The 19,861-nt window shown below is 41.9% G+C and overlaps 1 protein-coding gene across 1 annotated transcript in view; it reads left to right on the top strand.

The window, feature by feature from the left end:
- Positions 1-18,920, top strand: part of wnt3a (wingless-type MMTV integration site family, member 3A) — a 35,874-nt gene extending 16,954 nt beyond the window's left edge. The window contains exons 2-4 of the mRNA XM_036597290.1: positions 73-314; positions 13,519-13,784; positions 18,123-18,920. Coding sequence (XP_036453183.1) covers positions 73-314; positions 13,519-13,784; positions 18,123-18,602 — 988 coding nt within the window. The 3' untranslated portion in view covers positions 18,603-18,920. The remainder of the gene's footprint in view (positions 1-72; positions 315-13,518; positions 13,785-18,122) is intronic.
- Positions 18,921-19,861: the final 941 nt, after the last annotated feature.

Genomic DNA, 19,861 nt, shown 5'->3' with positions numbered 1-19,861 from the left:
GTATTTAATGTATCTATATAATGAGGTTCTTCTGAAATGGTTCTAAAGGTTCTCTGTGGTATGTGTATGCAGGTCTCTGGCGGTTGGTCATCAATACTCGTCTCTGGCCTCTCAGCCCATCCTCTGCAGCTCCATTCCGGGCCTGGTGCCCAAGCAGCTGCGATTCTGCAGGAACTATGTGGAGATCATGCCCAGCGTGGCGCAGGGGGTGAAGATCGGCATCCAGGAGTGCCAGCACCAGTTCCGGGGCCGCCGCTGGAACTGCACCACCATCAACGACAACCTGGCCATATTCGGACCAGTTCTGGACAGAGGTACGAGGGCCGGGGTCAGCTAGGGGTCACCCAAACCAGGCATTAGCTTTGTTAATGCTAATTTAAATATCACGGATACTCTGATACATTTGGGAAATGTTGTCATATTGAATATTTACCGATGTCGTCCAGCTCTGTTACGCTGTAAATCGCTGTTGTCGGAAGAAAACCTTGCATCTCCTTTTTTGTCGTTTTTCAGTTTTTGACATAATTTGAAAATACTTGTTACCCTTTACATTGTACGTAAATTTCATGATGAATGGACTAAACAAAGTGACCCAAAATGACTTGTAAAAAATTCTGGTTCCATTGACTTACATTAAAAGTAAAGTAGGTTTTTTCCTTCTCCTGTAAAGTTCTCATTTTGGAGACGAGGTTTTCTTCCGACAACAGCGAAATGCTAATAATACATACTTTGCTACAAAGATGTGAGCATGTTTACTTATTTTACAGTAAACTGATATTTTATTCAAAGAATTTCATTCTATAGAAGATAAATTTGTAAACTTAATCTGAAACAAATTTGTACGTTTACTTAGTAAAACGTGACTCAAGCCATTTTACAGCATTTTGTTAGGTTAAGTGACGTTGTCAAACGGCGTAAAGTCAAATTTATTCATTACATACATTAAAAATGATATAATGTGGTGCTGCATAAGAGTTATCAAAACGATCTGAGGTCCAAAAAACCTACTTACTGTCGTATGCAAAAGTTTTGGCACCCCAGGTCAAATGACATTTTTTATTGATTTTTTATGTTGAAATCGAGCACACATCCTCTACAGAGAGCACCATTCTGAATATTTTCATATGCTATTTAATAACATATTGGCAAGACAAAAAACGTGTCCTGTGCAAAAGTTAGGGCACATTTTGTATTTTATTAATATTTTATATATATTTTATACTTCCAGTATGATAATCTCAGCAAGTCAATAAAACACAGAAATTGTGCTCAGAAATTTGTAGAAAAGTTCCCAGTGGAGGACGTGTTATTTTTCATTTTAAAATGTTCACTTACAACTGTAAATATTGGGGGACTGTAGTAGGTTAATCTGCACAGGAGCTATGAGGCTGAAACTGGCTTCTTATTTAAAATTCAGGTTCCGCCATGAATGGTGTACATTCTGTAGCTGTTCTGGTTCATTCTGGTGCCAATTTTTCTCATTTGGGTTCCTTTTAGTCTTCCTAAAGTTCCTTTTAGTTCCTTTACAGTGAAGCAGAATAAACCTAAACACAGTACAGATTTACATATTTAGATGTACAGGTTTTGCTAATTTTCTCCTAATTTTAGTGTGTAAATTCTATTTATTTGCCAATTTTAATATATAGTGCAGGTATGCAGTAGAAGCAAAATGCACAGGAAAGTACAACTCCATCAAAACTTCACAGAAGCATATTCTATCATGGTGTTTCATTGAGAATATTCACTCTGAATAGCTGCAGAGCAGGTAACGTGTTACCCATGCTGACCTTTTTAAACTATTCATTGTCCTAAAATGTTATTCAGCCCCAGAAGTGTTTTTCCCCGGTTCTGTCTTGTGCCCCGTCCTGATGGTGGTGATCTGATGGTGTTTGTTTGTCTCTGATTAGTGGAATTGTTCGTTTATCCCTCTCTCTGAGTTTCTCAGTCCGTGTGAAATCCCACTTAAACAGACGCACTCAGCTGTGAACGGCGTGTACGGCCGTGCTGATGGGTGGAGGGTGTTTGTTTTTGTCTTTCGGAGGGAATTCCCTGCTGCCGTGGAGTCCCCCACACGCTCCGCTCGGGTCACATGACCACACCCTCACCGTCTTTTACTCTCTGTATGTGAGAGCGAGAGGCATCTGAGCACACAGACTCTGGAGGAACGTAATCCGCTGTATATTCAAACAAAATCCGCCCGTGTTTATCCAGCATGAAGCTGTGAACCTTTCAGCTCGTTTATTAATCATCCAGCCTCGCGTGAAGACACTATCATTCTTCTCAGATGGAGCCACATAGCCATAGCCTGGTCACTCAGCCATTCTGATGGCAAATGTCGATGTACACTACTGACCATAATACCACTGACCACAACAATACTCACTGTAGCACCGCTGACTGTAATACTACTGATTGTAACACCGCTGACCATAACACTACTGACTGTAATATTACTGACTTTAGCACCACTGACCATAACAACACTCACTGTAGCACCACTGGCTGTAATACTACTGACTGTAACACCACTGACCATAACACTGCTGACTGTAGCACCATTTACTAACGAATGTAATTCTACTGACTGTAACATGACTGACCGTAACACTACTTACTGTAACACCATTGACTGTAACATTACTGACTGTAACACCACTGACCATAACATTACTGACTGTATTACTACTGACTGTAACACTGCTGACTGTAATGCTACTGAGTAACATCACTGACTGTAGCACCACTGACTGTAATATTACTGACTTTAGCACCACTGACCATAACAACACTCACCGTAGCACCACTGGCTGTAATACTACTGACTGTAACACCACTGACCATAACACTGCTGACTGTAGCACCATTTACTAACGAATGTAATTCTACTGACTGTAACATGACTGACCATAACACTACTTACTGTAACACCATTGACTGTAACATTACTGACTGTAACACCACTGACCATAACATTACTGACTGTATTACTACTGACTGTAATGCTACTGAGTAACATCACTGACTGTAGCACCACTGACTGTAATATTACTGACTTTAGCACCACTGACCATAACAACACTCACCGTAGCACCACTGGCTGTAATACTACTGACTGTAACACCACTGACCATAACACTGCTGACTGTAACACCACTGACTGTAACACCACTGACTTAACACAACTGACAGTAACAGCACTGACTCTAACATAACTGACTGTAACACCACTGACTGTAATGCTACTGAGTAACATCACTCACTGTAACTCCACTGACTGTAATGCTACTGAGTAACATAACTGACTGTAACACCACTGACTGTAATGCTACTGAGTAACATCACTGACTGTAACATCACTGACTGTAACTCCACTGACTGTAATGCTACTGAGTAACATCACTGACTGTAACACCACTGATTGTAATGCTACTGAGTAACATAACTGACTGTAACTCCACTGACTGTAATGCTATTGAGTAACATCTCTGACTCTAACACCACTCACTTAATACTACGGACTGTAACACAACTGACCGTAACACAGTTGACTGTAACACCATTCTTTCAGTTCTATGATTACAAATAACAACTTGCGGCAGGTTTCAACTCAGCTTCCAAAAAAGTTGGGACACACTGTAATGTAACAGTGTGCAAATCATTAAAACCCTATATTTAATCAGCAAAATATCAAATGTTGAAACCGAGAAATGGACTTGTTTATTGAAAAATATATGCCCATTTTGAGTTTAATGTGGAGTTTAAAAACATGACTTTATGTAAAACTAACAGATAATGATCAAATACAACATGAATAAATGGGAAAAAGCTCTTTGCCCAACAGACGAGGTGGAAGTAGTTGTGCAGATCACTGGTTTAAATGGTGTTACAGTCTCATAGTTTACTGCAGGGTGATGTGAGTGACTGTGAGTGTGGTGGTGGTGTTGGGGGGGGGTAAAGACAGATAGGCCGTGTCGGTGGGTGGTGGGGTGAGTGAGGGTGAGTTAGAGAGCAGCTTTAATAAACTCTCCGCCAACTGCTGGTTTGACGGAGAGGGTTTGAGCTGAAGAGGGGCAGGAATGATCCGGCCCTTCACTGGAGACCAGCTATTATTGTGGAAATTACCAACACACGCTCAGCGTTTTCCACCATGTCGGGATGTCAGGTCATATATGCATTACATATATATATGTAAGTACTTATACGCAACAATATACTTACATGTTATAATCATATGTCCCAAATATATATACCGCTGTTGTCGGTACCAGACCTTGTATCTCCATTTTTGTTGTTTTTCAGTTTTTGACATCATTTGAAAATGCCTTTTGTCCTTTACATTGTTGGTAAATTTCATGATGAATGGACCAAAAGAAACATCCCAAACTGACAGAACACAGTCTGGTTCCATTGACCTACATTAAAGTAAAGTAGGTCTTTTCCTTCTCCTGTAAAGTTATTATTATGGAGATACGAGGTTTTCCTCCGACAGCAGCGATATACATATTTGTCCCCAAAACAGTATGAAAACAAACATATATATACACACACACAGTGCAGGGTCAGGTGGGGGGTGGGGGTGGTGGGGGTCCTGGGTAGCTTTAGTAAATCATTTTGATTGGATTAAAGTAACTGAAGCCCTAAATAATGGGAGAGGTCAGAGCGGGTGGATTAAGGGCTTTGACCGGGGGCGCGCTCAGATCCTTTAGAGGAAGATTAGTGAGGAAAAGCCCTGGATTTCTCTTTCTTTTGGAAGTGAGGTGGCCACTCGTGTAGCGCTGAGGGCGCTGTGCTGTCTGTGTGATGGATGGATAGGGAACGTTGGGTGGGTTCGGATGTGAAGTGCTTCCTCCCTCTGTTTTGTGAAGGGTTGAATGTAACATGCTGTCTATTCTGCTGCTGTCAATACAGCCAATCAGCTCAGATCAATTACCGACACTGGCAGAGGAAACTAGCAGACGGAGGGCAGGGCTAACGCTAATGCTAACACTGAACTTGTACACGATTTCTCTCTCTTACCCCTAAATATAGCTGACCACTGCCCTGTGATGGACTAGCAGGGAGTCAGTTTCTCATTCAAATTATCCTGTTCCACCTTAAATTCGGACAAGAAGCTGGTGAATGAGAAGCGACTTCAGCCTTGTGAAAAGTCGACATTTTACAAGAAACTATTCCACTTCTGAGGAAAAGTTTCCTGCTGGAGATGCGAGAAAATGGCTCTTCTTAACATTTGGGTTACGACTCAAATGGATTGTACACTTGAAAAACATGGTTCTTTAGTCTCTATTTAGAACCGTGCTTAAATGATTACTTACATGGTGAAATGGTTCTTGAGATTGATGAAGAATGTGTTGTATATGGTTCTAAATAGAACCTTTCTGGGTTCTTCTGTTGTTACAAGCTTGACATCATAAGAACTGCAGTACCTTTTTTGGTGCTTTATAGAACCATATACAACACATTCTCCATCAATCTGAAGAACGATTTCATCATGCAAAGAATCAGTCAAACATGAAACGGTTCTATACGGAACTCATGGCCTTTACTAGAGAACCCTTGCAGCACCGTCTTTTCTAAGTGTGTACAGTAACTAAGGCCTGTTGTAAAAACCTATATAAACAGACTCAATGGACCTGAATGGGGAGGTTTAGCCGCAGTGTCATTTCTGTTTATATGGGCTAATTGTCAGATCACACTACAGAAGACCTGTACATGCCCTTCAAGAATCATAACCCTGTCATATTATATGGCAGACTGTATCCTCACACAGTAGAATAAGTAGATGGTGAAAGAATGACTGACTGCTGAAACTGACAGTGTATTGGTGCAAGTCCTGACAGCGTCTGCACGCTGCGTTTTTACAAGTTTATTCAGTTCAGCTGCAGACGAGGCCAGACTGAGCTCATGCTGGAGTCTTCATGAAGCTCCTTAGCAGAGTTAGGCCCGGTCCCATTTCACCCCTCGCCCCTACCACTCAGCCCTTAGCCCTCTGTTTTGCGTGTTCACGTCTAGGGGTAGGGTGTCCCAATTCTTGTTGAGATAGAGGGGTGGGGTGAAGTGTTGGGGCTACATGACCCTCCAAACGGAGGTTTTTCAGAGACTCCAAACAGAGAGTTATGAGAAAAAAGGAAAAAACGGCAAGATGGAGAACAAGAGACCAAAGAAACCCACAAATGTGAGAATTTTCTCAGTTAAAAATTCCGATAATCATCATATTATCTTAGTTTAATGTCGTTTCAGTGTATTATGGTCGTTTTCTTCATAACAAGCATAAAAAAATCACTAATAGCATGCTAATGTTTCGGTAGCTAGCTAGCTAACTTTCCCATTCCACCTTAAATAGTCCAGCAGTTCTGACGCCTGAAGCACCAGAATGTAACTGCTGCTCCATTTAAGGTGGAATGGGAAAATTCTAACAAGAATCTGATGAATATCTGACTTCAGCTTCGTATCACTGAAGAATTAGGAGTGGGTGATAATAAATAATTGCCCCCTCTTTGAAGATCATATGATGCCCTAAATGTAACTAAAGCCCAGCAGTGAGGAGCTGAACTTTACCCTCCTCTGCTGTCACTGCAGACTGGCAGGGTCGCCTACAGAGCAGCGCTGGTAGCTGTTAATGAAGTGATGCTCTTTTTATTTGAGGGTCCCATTTCAGAGGGAAGAGTTCAACCACTACCCTGTAACTCAGTTCCAAGGGGCAACACTCAAAAACAAGGGGTAGGGGTAAAAAGAAGAAATGGGACTGGGCCTTAGAGTTTGTGATCCTGAGTGCTGGTCATCAGATTCATAGTGAAATGGTCAGTAAAAGTGTGAAGGCCTGCAGAGAGGCTGAGACTGCACTGACCGTGTGCTGAAAGGTGGCGCTGGATGGAGTCTGTCAGTACTGTGAGGTGATCATCAGTGTGATTCCCAAAGACTTCTGAGCAGAAACTTTTAGACAGACATTGTGGAGTTAAAGGGAGGAGAATGACATGATATTGAAGATGAGTAATTCCAGCAGGACTTGAGAAAGCTGGCAATGGTTTCTGAGAATGTTTGTATTTTTAAATTAATTTCTAGTTCATATTTAGCTGATGAGTAGATTCCTCCAAAAGTTGTGACAAAATGGCTAAAAGACGACAAAGTGAATATTTCCATAGATTTCTTTTGTTGTGTCAATTAGAGTATCTACTTTACATCCATAAGAGGTCATTTCAGAGGACTAGCTAACTTAGCTTACTGGTTATTTACTGTCAGTGCCTCAAAAGTTTATATACACCAAGTTGACTCTCAGAATAGTCTGGAAAATTCCAGAAATGTATGTAATGACTTTTAAAAATGCATAATTAGGAGTTTATTGAAAGTGCATCTCTGGCTGTCCTTAAGGTCCTACCTTTAGGGTTCGTGCCTTTTTGCCCTTGATAACATGGGAAAGCAACAAAGGAACTGATGAGGACGTTAGAGACATCAGGTATCAGAGTATATTCATCCACCATTAAAACAGTCCTACATCGCCATGGTCTGAAAGGCTGCCACAAAGCCCAAACTCCAAAACTGGCATAAAAAAGCCAGACTGAAGTTTACAGGTGAACACTAGGACCTAGCTTGGTGGAGGGGTGCTTTCTGGTCAGAAGAAAGAAAAACTGAACTTGATTTGTTTGGCCATAATGATTGGTGGAGAAATAAGAGGGAGGCTTTTAATCCAAGACAAGCGTCATAACTGTGAAACATGGTGGTGGCAGCATCACACTGTGGGAGTGTTTGCTGGAAAAGTGACAGGAGCAATTCAGAAAATAGATGACATCATGAGGAAGTTACCTAAAAATACTGAACAACACCTTGAAACATCAGCCAGAAAGGTAAAACTTGATCACAGCTGGGTCTCTTTAAGCACGACAATGATCCTAAGCTTTCCTCCCAAACTGTGACAAAACGGCTTAAAGACAATAAAGTGAAAGTATGGGAGCCATCACAAAGCCCTGACCTGAATCCAGAGGAGGAGGCCCAGCCACCTGACTGAGTAACAGTAGTTCTGTCAGAAGAAACAAAAGGTTCAAGCAAAGTATTGTGGGAAGCTTGTGGAAGGCTACTCTCAGCGTTTAAGTTTAAAAGGTAATTTAATTAAGGCAATTAAAAGGTAATGGCACCGAAAACTAACGAAGTGTCTTTTGACCCACTGAAAATCTGATATAGTAAATAAAAGCTGAAATAAATCTGTCCCTTAGCTCATATTTTGAATGACCTCTTATAGAAATAGACACTGAAATTGACTTCAAACAGGAAATACACGGCAACATGAAATGTGCATGAAATATGTAAGTATATTTGTCACTGCTGGAACAAAACCACATAACCGTGAGTCACCTAGGAACCAATCACATACCAATTGAAAGAGGGGGTCATAGAGTGTCTGACTGTCAGTGGATGATGGCTCCCTTCAGTCTGAGAGGAGATGAGACCCCTGAGCAGAAAGCGCTCTGCGTTCTCCACTTCAATAAGAGTGAATCTGTCATGGTAATGATTTACAAGTGAAATGAATCATTTTGAAATCGGATGAATCTTTGAATCACCCTGTATGTGTAGCTTAACTTCAAATGTAAGTTATTGTGATAAGATTTTTTCCATTTGTTTCAATTTCTCCACTTGTTTCAGTGGGTCAGAAATAGTTCATATATAAACCTACAGCACTGTTGGGTGTGATTAGTCAGGGTCAGCAGAATTCTCCTGGGTCAGCAGGACTGTGGAGAGGCTGACCGGTCCTTATCACTCGTCTCCACAGCCAGGTTAACTAATTTGGTGTCATTTCATGCAGCAGCAGTAATTAAAGGAGAGAGAAGTGCCGTCCTCGGGGCTAATGCTCTCCACCAGACCGGCTCTGCTAAAGGTCAGGCTGCCCAGGGTTACGACCTTTGACCTCGGGAGGAGAAACTGTTACACTTTAGGATGTGCTGGGAGAGCCCACCTTTTCATGCGGGGTGTGTTTGTGTGTGCTGGGGGGGTGTATCATTAACTCCAGCTGAGAAAGAAAGAGGGGGGCGTGGCCAATGGAGTTGATGGGGGGACCTTAGCCCCGCCCCCCCGCTGGGCACTGGTGTGTGTGAAGCCTTTCTCCATTCACACGCCCTTTAGATTGTTTTATTAAAGCGTTTCAATGGGGATTTCCCCCCCAGTCTGCCCACCACACGCGGGGTCCGAGCGCCGCATAGTTTCTCTGTTGCTATGACTTAACTTTAGTCCCCGCTAATCACCGGCCGGGGCAAATTTCATATAAAATATCGGGGGTCCTTTTGTGGCTGTAACGTGGCGTGACAGTGAAAACACAATGGGGTGTTGAATCCCCCCAGCAGGTCGGCCGAGACCGCCGGCTCCAGGGTGGGCACACACACACTCCATTCACACACACGCTGTGGGTTTAATCTGGCTCGGCTCGGCGCATTCTTTCACAGGTAACAACCCCCCCACCTCTCTCTGAGGCGTCCCTCTACTGTAAACTGCACTTTTATATTTATATAATATACAACAGCACAAACATCCGTCTCCATTTATTTAATTTACGGTCAAAACAGCCGTTAGCACAAGTTATTGATTGTTCATGAGATGTTTCTGAGACGATTAGATGTAAAATAATCCATGAGGAAGGTGAAAATCTGCCTCCTAACAACCACCTGGAAGAGCTGGTCGACCCCAAAACTGCCCCATCAGATAAACAGCACTTAAAGCTTTCATCTCTGAGAGAGAGGAGAAAATCAAGCTGCTTCAGATCTGAAAACATCCACAGGCGTTTCTGTCCATCCTTCCACTGTGAGAAGACGACTCAGCGCTGTGGGTCTGAAAGGATGTGTAGCTGATCAAGAAGAACCTCACTGAGAAAAGGAGACGGACACATCAAACAAAGAAGCTGAACGATGGACTGACCACCCCAGAGTCCAGACCTCAACACCACTGAATGTGTTAGATTACTTCAGAAAATCATCAACCAGCTTCTAAGACTGAGATTCTTTGAGGAGCTGAAAGTGCGTCTCCTGAACAGAATGGAAGCTGGAATAAAAGGAAAGAGTGAAGACTTAGGAGGCGTCAGGTGCCAACATCCTATCAGGTCTTTGTCCATGTGATCACCTGCAAACTTCATCATCAAGACAAAGACGTAGTCCTAGTGGAGGGGTGCTTTCTGGTCAGATGAAACAAAAATTATGGCTGAGGCTGGTGAGGCTTCTAATCCAAGACCAGCATCCTAACTGTGAAACATGGCGGTGGCAGCATAACATTGTGAGAGTAAGGCAAAATTTACTGACAGGCTTGTGTAAAGACATACGACGTGGTGTGAAGAATGATGTTTCAGGCTTTACAGGCTGACTCACCATATTTTAGCTTGTTTTTATTCTCCTCACCATATTTTGTTCAACGTTTTCTCTCTCTTTGTCTCTCGGCCGTGTCACTGTCACCCTGACCTGCACTATAGTGGCTTCCTGATCATAAAAGTGGGCGTTTCAGTGGGGTTTATAGTGAAATGAATAGCACAGCCTTTCACACAGCTTTTCACAGCAGTCTACCACTGTTTACTGTTTACTACTAATGCCAGTCTGGCAGCCCTCTTAAACATGCCTTTGTTCTAATGTAACTGCAAAGCTGCAAATTTTTTATTCTGCAAACAACAAAGGATTTCAAGCAGCTACAGGATCAAATTTATTGGTTGATGATTCTGTTAAACTCGGACACTAACACTGTATAACGTGTACAGTCCTCCTTAATGTGTAAGGCCTTCAGTCCAGCTCGCTTGGCTGTAGATACCACAGAGAAAACAGTCCTGATTGGATAATTTTCTGTTGTCCAGTTCAAGATTGGAACTCTTTTATTTACAACCAAAAATGAACAATTCTATAAAATGAAAATGAACCTTTTTAATATCTACACATACAGTTCTTTCTACTGTTTTGTCTTTTTATCATGCTGTTGTTTTGTTTGATCAAACAAAGCTGAAAATTTGTAGCTTTTGTTTTGTTTGTAGCACAAACTGCCTTTCAAATGTAGAAAGCTCATGAATAGGAATTAAACTCTACTGTAGTGCAGAAATAAAGGTACTAAACTGTCACTGGGTCAGTGCCCCTCTTGTTACTAGGGTGGGACCCTCAGGGGTTCATCTCAGTACCTTTAGTCAGGGAACATAACTGAACCATAATCCACTGAAATGATATGTTCTAAGCTGTACTGACTCCACACACCCCGTCTCGCCTCCAGGCTTTTATTTTACTGTTCTGTTTAAAACATTCGGTTATGAAAAGGTACAAATACGAACTTTTCACCTGGAAAAACTTATTTAAGGTTCACAATCAGACCTTAAAACCACTGTTGGAGCTTTGAGGGAACATTTACACTGTTTGTACCTTGATGAACAAGAAATGCACCTGCACAGAACCTTTATTACTAACAATGCAGGCAGCTTAGAGCCTCTTTTATGCAGTGATAGGAAACACAGCAGCTCACAGTAAGCACCAATTCCACACCCTGATCCATTTTACTATCACCAACATGAACTACTCTGATTTTAATCCAGTAAAGAGGACAAACACAAACACCTGAATGGACGAGACAGGGTTAACCTGAGCCTGTGCTCGAAAATGCTTATATAACTTTGAACTGAAGCTTACAAATGGCAAAAAGCCTGACAACGATTAATATTCCAAGACATAAAAAGGCCCTTTATTGCTTGTCAGTTCGGAATAAAAGTGGGTTGGAGCTGGTAGCCAATTTTGCAACATCATTTTCCGCACCTTTAATTTCTCCAACCAGTTGAAACCTGCAGTGCAGAGAATGGTTTGATTCACTGTGTCCCCCCAGCCTTTTCCTTTGCTCTCCCACACGAGTGCAAGACTGCACAAGACCACAGCGGATTTATCACCATCAGCTATTCATACCGGCTCCGCGCCGCACACGGCTAAGGTTAGCCTAGCATCAGCTTCACGGGGCTTTTACTGAAGCGCGAAACATCAAAAAAAGCCAGACGCTCTGCTGTGTAATTGTTTGTTTTGGCTTTTTTTTCCCTTCTTCGGCTTTTTTAACCAGAAGAGAGGTTTTCCCCTTTAAAACGACGAGCGCTGAACAGACCCCTCCACTGTGTCTCTCACTGGTGAACAATAAGGAGCTGTTTAATCAAGCCTGTGTAATTACAGCCCTGTGGCCTCACTGTTTACCTGTCATTTAGCAGGATGTGCGCTTGATCCATGCTGACTCATCTCTCTGCCATGAGGAGCTGCTAACTCTGCCTCCGTCTAACCACACGCAGACAGAGCTGGGTGATATCATCGTTATCGGGGTGAACTAAGTCACGATTCGCTTTTCTGAGCCCAGGATTTAGATTTAGACTGGCTATAGAGGGAGCTGGAAACCAAAGGCCCAATAGAAAATCATCCAAATCAGAGAGTTCTTTCTGTGGTGTCTAGGTAGAAGCGAGCTCTACCATTGGTTAGGCCTTCAGGAGCTGGACTGAAGGCCTTACATGTTAGATTAACTACTAACATAAATACGAACTGACAGAATCAACCAAACATGTTTTGATTAATAATGAGATTAATTCAGAGAAAAAAAACATCACTCTAGTCCTTCTGGAAGTTCTTACGACGGAAGTTCTTTTAGGGCCACTGTTGAAAAAAATAAAAATAGTAGACTTTGAGAATAAAGTCGTAATATTTCAAGAAAAATGTCGGGATGTTTCACGGAAAAAGTTGTAATATTTTGAGAATGAGGTTGTAATATTCGGAGGATAAAGTGGGCTGCTGTACTGTAGGGGGGCTGCCATATCGCGTTGGGGTCTCCCACTCACTCCTGTCTCTCTTCAACACAGACAGACAGTTTCCTCCGAGTCCGTCTGGCTCTTTATTCTAGATAAACACAGTTTCCTGCTCAGCCGTTTCAGCCGTTTCTTATCCTAATAACAGGCTGGTGCTGATGAGCAGGAGAGACAGGGAGACTGAGTGTTTCTTTATGGGTGAATCGACTTTTTTCTCGAAATAGTACAACTTTTCCTTGTTGGGAATGGAAAACGGCAGCAGCAGCTCTCTGCAGGTCTCTTCACTGATATATACCGGCTCAGATACATGATAATGCCTGTTACACACTTCAAATGTCAATGTTGAATCTAGAACAGCCAAAAAGTGCTCATGTGTTAGTGCTAATGTACTACTAGAATCCCATAGGGGCGCTAGCAGAAACTAGCATTACTTTCTCTCATTTTTGATCATGTTTGACATTTATGGCCCAAGCTGAATTAATATTAATAGTTCAGCCACTGCTGCACTGTAACAAGTTGCTGATTGTATGGCAGCCCATTATGATACCATCGGTATTATGATGCTAACATCAAGATCATTATTGCTACCATTGAATTTGAAAATCATTTTAGATCTTTTTAAAAGTGTCATTACTGTGTTTCAGCTTCTAAGTTGCTCATGATCTGTATTACATACAGGTTTCATGCCCTTCATATGCCACAGTTTAAAAGATGTGTTCTCTAAGTATGTTTTTTGTCTCGCTCTGCCTCCACAGCCACGCGGGAGTCCGCGTTTGTCCACGCGATTGCGTCGGCGGGCGTGGCGTTTGCCGTAACCCGTGCGTGTGCTGAGGGTTCTGCCACCATCTGCGGCTGTGATACGAGGAGGAAAGGCCCGCCAGGAGACGGCTGGAAGTGGGGCGGCTGCAGTGAAGACGTGGAGTTTGGAAACATGGTCTCACGAGAGTTTGCCGATGCCCGAGAGAACCGGCCCGACGCTCGATCCGCCATGAACCGCCACAACAACGAGGCTGGGAGAATAGTGAGTGTTTACCACTGACTACCATTTTACCGAACACACTTTAGTACCAACAATCATTTCACTGAACACACTTTACTACTGACTACCATTTCACTAAACACACTTTACTACTGACTACCATTTCACTGAACACACTTTACTACTGACTACCATTTTACTGAACACACTTTACTACTGACTACCATTTTACTGAACACACTTTAGTACCAACAGTCATTTCACTGAACACACTTTACTACTGACTACCATTTCACTGAACACACTTTACTACTGACTACCATTTTACTGAACACACTTTAGTACCAACAGTCATTTCACTGAACACACTTTACTACTGACTACCATTTCACTGAACACACTTTACTACTGACTACCATTTTACTGAACACACTTTAGTACCAACAGTCATTTCACTGAACACACTTTACTACTGACTACCATTTCACTGAACACACTTTACTACTGACTACCATTTCACTGAACACACTTTAGTACCAACAATCATTTCACTGAACATGCTTTACTATTGACTACCATTTCGTGGGACATACTGTGCTAATCAATTCCATGTTACACTGAATACAGTGTACTATTGACTACCATCTCAAAGAATACACTTTACTACTGATTTGCATTTCACTGAAAACAGTTACTAACTACACTTTACTGCTGACTACCATTTTACTGAATACAGGTTACAACTGACTACTCTGACTACTACTACCATTTATTTAATACTTTTTGCTAATAACTACACTTTACTACTGACTACCATTTTATTGAATACTTTATAACAGTAACTACACCCAACTATCAACTACTAACTACACTATATTGTTGATTACCATGTCACTTTACTATTGGCTACCATTTTCCTTTATGCACTTTACTACTGGCTACCATTTCACCTAATACACTTCACCTAATCTACTGACTACTGTTTTACTGAATACAGTTGACTGCCATGTAACTGAATGTTATGTACTCGCCTACTGACTACCATTTTATTTAATACACTTTACCACTTGCTACCATTTTAGTGAATGTAATTTACTACTGGCGTCAATTTAATTTTTATCATTTTACCATCATTACCACCATTTAACTGTCATTTTACTGAATACAGTTTACCACTGACTACCATTTACTGAATACAGTGTAATATTTTTTTTCCATTTTACAACATAAACTTTACCACTAACTACCACCATCTACTACTATATTACTACTGACTAACATTTCACTGCCTACAGTTTGCCACTGACTACATTTCAATATAGATTACCATTTTACTAAATATAGTTTAGTTGTAAATATGCTTTACTAACTACAATTATGCTGCAGTTGATTACTGACTACACAATACTACCAAACATCATATTACTGATTGCAGTTTACTACTGACTACCATTTTATTGAATAGACTTTTTTGGTTTTACCTGGCTATAATGTACCACTAACTACCATTTACCTACACGGATGTGGGATACTGCATACAGTTTGCTGCTAATTACTATGCACTGCTGACCACAATTTTAGTGATTACAGCTGAGCACTGACTACAGTTCACTACTGAGCACTGTTTCCTATTGACCCTGAATTACGATTATCACCTTCTTTTCCTTTGACAACTGTTTTACTGCTGGTAACTGCAGACGCCTGACAACAGTGTCGTAATATCCACCTTTTACTTCTAATGAGTCTGACAGTACTCTGACCTGTCGGGGGTCGCTTTCTTTTTATTTGTTTAGCACTATCTTGCATGTAGACCCTAAATAATAAATATAGGAGGTAGACATACTAAAAAGCTTGACAGGTTAAAGTGCTTTAATAATAGAACGACTCTGTCGTGAATCCTTTTGCCCATAAACGTTCTGTTCCAGTAGTAGTCCCTCCCACTGAACACCTGTTTTACCTGTGTGTTACGTAATCTCTCTGTGTGTATTTATAGCCTCTGTTGTGTCACTTGTTTTGTGAAGTCTTGCTGTTAGTCATGTTCTCCAGTTTCGGTTTTTTACAAGGAAGTTAAATTGTTTTAGTTGGTGCTTCTCCTGCTTGTTTGGAGAGTTTTAAGAGTGTTGAAAATGCACTATTGAACAAAGTACACAACTGCAGCACATTGATTTCCATTTCACTGAAAACTGTTACCAACTACACTTTACTACTGACTACCATTTTATTGATTACTTTATATCAGTAACTACACTTTACTACTGACTACCATTTTATTGATTACTTTATATCAGTAACTACACTTTACTACTGACTACCATTTTATTGATTATATCAGTAACTACACTTTACTACTGACTACCATTTTATTGATTACTTTATATCAGTAACTACACTTTACTACTGACTACCATTTTATTGATTACTTTATATCAGTAACTACACTTTACTACTGACTACCATTTTATTGATTACTTTATATCAGTAACTACACTTTACTACTGACTACCATTTTATTGATAACTTTATATCTGTAACTACACTTTACTACTGACTACCATTTTATTGAAAACTTTATATTTGTAACTACACTTTACTACTGACTACCATTTTATTGATTACTTTATATCAGTAACTACATTTTACTACTGACTACCATTTTATTGATAACTTTATATCTGTAACTACACTTTACTACTGACTACCATTTTATTGATTACTTTATATCAGTAACTACACTTTACTACTGACTACCATTTACTGAATACACTTTACTACTATCCATCCATCCATCATCTAAACCGCTTATCCTTCTGGGTCGCGGTGGGGTGCTGGAGCCTATCCCAGCTGTCATCGGGCGGAAGGCAGGATACACCCTGGACAGGTCGCCAGTCCATCGCAGGGCAGACAAACAGACATATACATCCACACACTCACACCTAGGGGCAATTCAGCACGTCCAATTGACCTGACTGCATGTTTTTGGACTGTGGGAGGAAACCGGAGTACCCGGAGGAAACCCACGCAGACACGGGGAGAACATGCAAACTCCACACTTTACTACTAACTACACTATATTGTTGATTACCATGTCACTTTACTATTGGCTACCATTTCACCTACTACACTTTACTACTGGCTACCATTTCACATAATATACTTTATAGGAGGTTAATTTGTTTGGAGAGTTTTTTAAGAGTGTTGAAAATGCACTATTGACTGGGGTTCAATCCTCCACCTATGCAAGCATCTTACACTATACTTTTAAGAGTCCTTGGGCAAGACTCCCAACACCACCTTCACCTACCTGTGTAAATGTGAGTTGTGAGTCACACTAGAATCATTTTATTAAAACCAACTACAATAAAACATTGTGCTATGATCCCTAGTACCACATTGGAAAGATCAAACTGTGGACAGCACCAAAGAAAAGAACAAAAACAGCACATAACCATGTTTGTCTACTCCCAAACAAATAGTACCTGGCTAGAACAAGAGCTAGCCACACTTCACTTCAATTAGCCAACAATAAAAAGTACTTGGAACAGTGTCCACTCTTTGACCGAGGGAACTAGACAGAGTAGACTCCTATGTAGTGCAAATGTACAGGTGTACCTTCTTACCTGTTTGAACCCCCAGGTGGTGCAAATTAAGCAGCTCTTGTAAACCGAGTTAGGAGTGCTTAGAATGAAGAGGCTATCTTGTCGAACAAAACCTTGTAACTTTTTCAGTAGAATAAAAAAAAGTTCTTAGCTTTTAATGGAAGTTAACAAAAAAGTTTTTTTGAGTATTTCTGGATTTCTGTTGGTCCATTCATCGTTCAATTTCCACACAGTGTACAGGGCAGTTGGTATTGTCAAATAAACTGTCCCGACAGAGATGATAAATGTGTTTATATGTGCAAACCAGTTCTGCGATAGACTCTGATAGGACAGTTGACCAGCCAAAAGCATCTTGAGCCCAACTCTCGGAGGGCCTATTCTTTTACCAGGGTGCAGCGTGGAAGGGGGTAGGAGGGGTGGACTGGGGTTTTAAACAAGAAAAACAGGCCCTGGAGACCTCAGCAATTGTGCTGAGGAGAGAAAGAGCAGGACAGTTGACTAGCAAAAGTATCTTGGAGATACAAGATAGTTTGGCCAGGCTTTAGCTGTAGTGCCCCCTTGATGCTCAGCTTGCGTTTGCATTACTTAATGAATTGCATCGTGACACATTTTACAATGCAATGACACGTCCAAGTGTTTGCCATCACGTGCTTGTATGAAGTATGTTTCTGGTCTTAGGGCAACTTTGCGAACCTTGATTAAGGCTTCAATAGCAAATAAACTCAAAAAGTGATTCTGACATTGCTACATCTAAAATCATTGTCCTGTCTTCTGTTCCTCTCAGTCAATCACCGATCACATGTACCTGAAGTGCAAGTGTCACGGGCTGTCAGGCAGCTGCGAGGTGAAGACGTGCTGGTGGTCTCAGCCGGACTTCCGCGTGATCGGAGACTACATGAAGGACAAGTACGACAGCGCCTCGGAGATGGTGGTGGAGAAACACAGGGAATCCCGTGGCTGGGTGGAAACCCTGCGGCCCAAATATGCCTACTTCAAACCCCCCACCGAGACAGACCTGGTCTACTACGAGAGCTCGCCCAACTTCTGCGAGCCCAACCCGGAGACGGGCTCCTTCGGCACACGTGACCGCGTGTGCAACCTGACATCTCACGGCATCGACGGCTGCGACCTGCTGTGCTGCGGCAGGGGACACAACACCAGGACTGAGAAACGCAAGGAGAAATGTCACTGCATCTTCCACTGGTGCTGCTACGTCAGCTGTCAGGAGTGTACGCGCATCTATGACGTCCACACCTGCAAGTAGGTCCCTGTAGCTAACTAGCTGCCCCCCCCAAAAAAAAACAAAACAAGACTGCCACGAAGAAAAGAGACCAGGTTTGATGTTCCCCTGGGAGTCTTCTGCTGAAAAGTGTTGTGGATTACGACCGACAGGTCAGGCGGAGGTTGTCGTAGGTCCACAAACCCAACAAGCACTAAAAAAGGAAGGGTGATGGCACCTTTTTACATGCTAGCCTCTTTCAGAGACACTGCATTCACCAACAAAGGAACTCGTTCCCAATGGGATTCCCTTGTAAGGATGGCTCGAGCCGCGGGCCTAACTCTCTGAGGGACTATTCTTTTACCAGGGTGCGGAGTGGGAGGGGGTGAAAGGGGTGGATTGGGGTTTTAAACAAGAAAAATAGGCCCTGGAGACCTCAGCGATTGTGCCGAGGAGAAAAAGAGCAAGAAAAGCTAGGAGGAAAAGAGGTCTTGTACTGGCACGTGGCACTCCGGATCACTCCGGAAGACCTTCCCTCTGCCGCAAAAGCTGAGGCACTGTAGAGTAGCTAAGCCTATACAGTGCTCATTCTCTGCTAGCGTTAGCATTAGTCTCCTTGCTAACACCATTAAAAAGCTATTAGTGCCAATTCTTAGTGGCTCCAACGTTTTTGTTTAATATCGTTTTGAAGAAACATAGTAAATTACATGTTAGATGTTGTGTGAGTATGTGCGTGTCTGTGAGAGTGACCAAACAACTGGAGCGAGGAAACAGGTCGAGTACGCTGTTAACAGGTTACTAATTAGGTTATGAATGCACTTGTGCCCGAGCGAACGTTACATATTTGTCAGTTTCTCTGAATTCGCCTGTTTGTTTTATGAATCATAACTGGACGTCACTGTTCAATAACTCCAGCCCTGCTCGGCTAGCGGTGAGCAAATGTCTGACAATGTCACGACTCTGCCCTCTTTGAATATTTCTGTCTAGACCTTCAGCTGTAAGGAACAGGTTATAAATCTAAAGCAGCGGGAAACTTTGTTCTGACCTGTTTGCACTAGTTTTGTCCAAAGACAAATGACTAATTTGGTTCATTATCTATTAGACGGTCTTCCGGCACTTCGGCTGGAGGCTCATTCGCGCGTAACAGTATTAATGAATTTTCACAGAGCTGCTTTCCAGAGCAGATACATGGACTAAACCTGACCTTTTACCCCGAGGACACACTGGAAATGGATGAACACTGGAGTCCAGAGAGATTTGTGAAGAAAATGTGTATTAGGGCTCCACAATATGGACAAAATGCT

Source organism: Colossoma macropomum, unplaced genomic scaffold, assembly GCF_904425465.1.
Source record: "Colossoma macropomum unplaced genomic scaffold, Colossoma_macropomum, whole genome shotgun sequence".
Taxonomy (NCBI): domain Eukaryota; kingdom Metazoa; phylum Chordata; class Actinopteri; order Characiformes; family Serrasalmidae; genus Colossoma; species Colossoma macropomum.
This window is presented reverse-complemented; position numbering and strand designations above follow the sequence as displayed.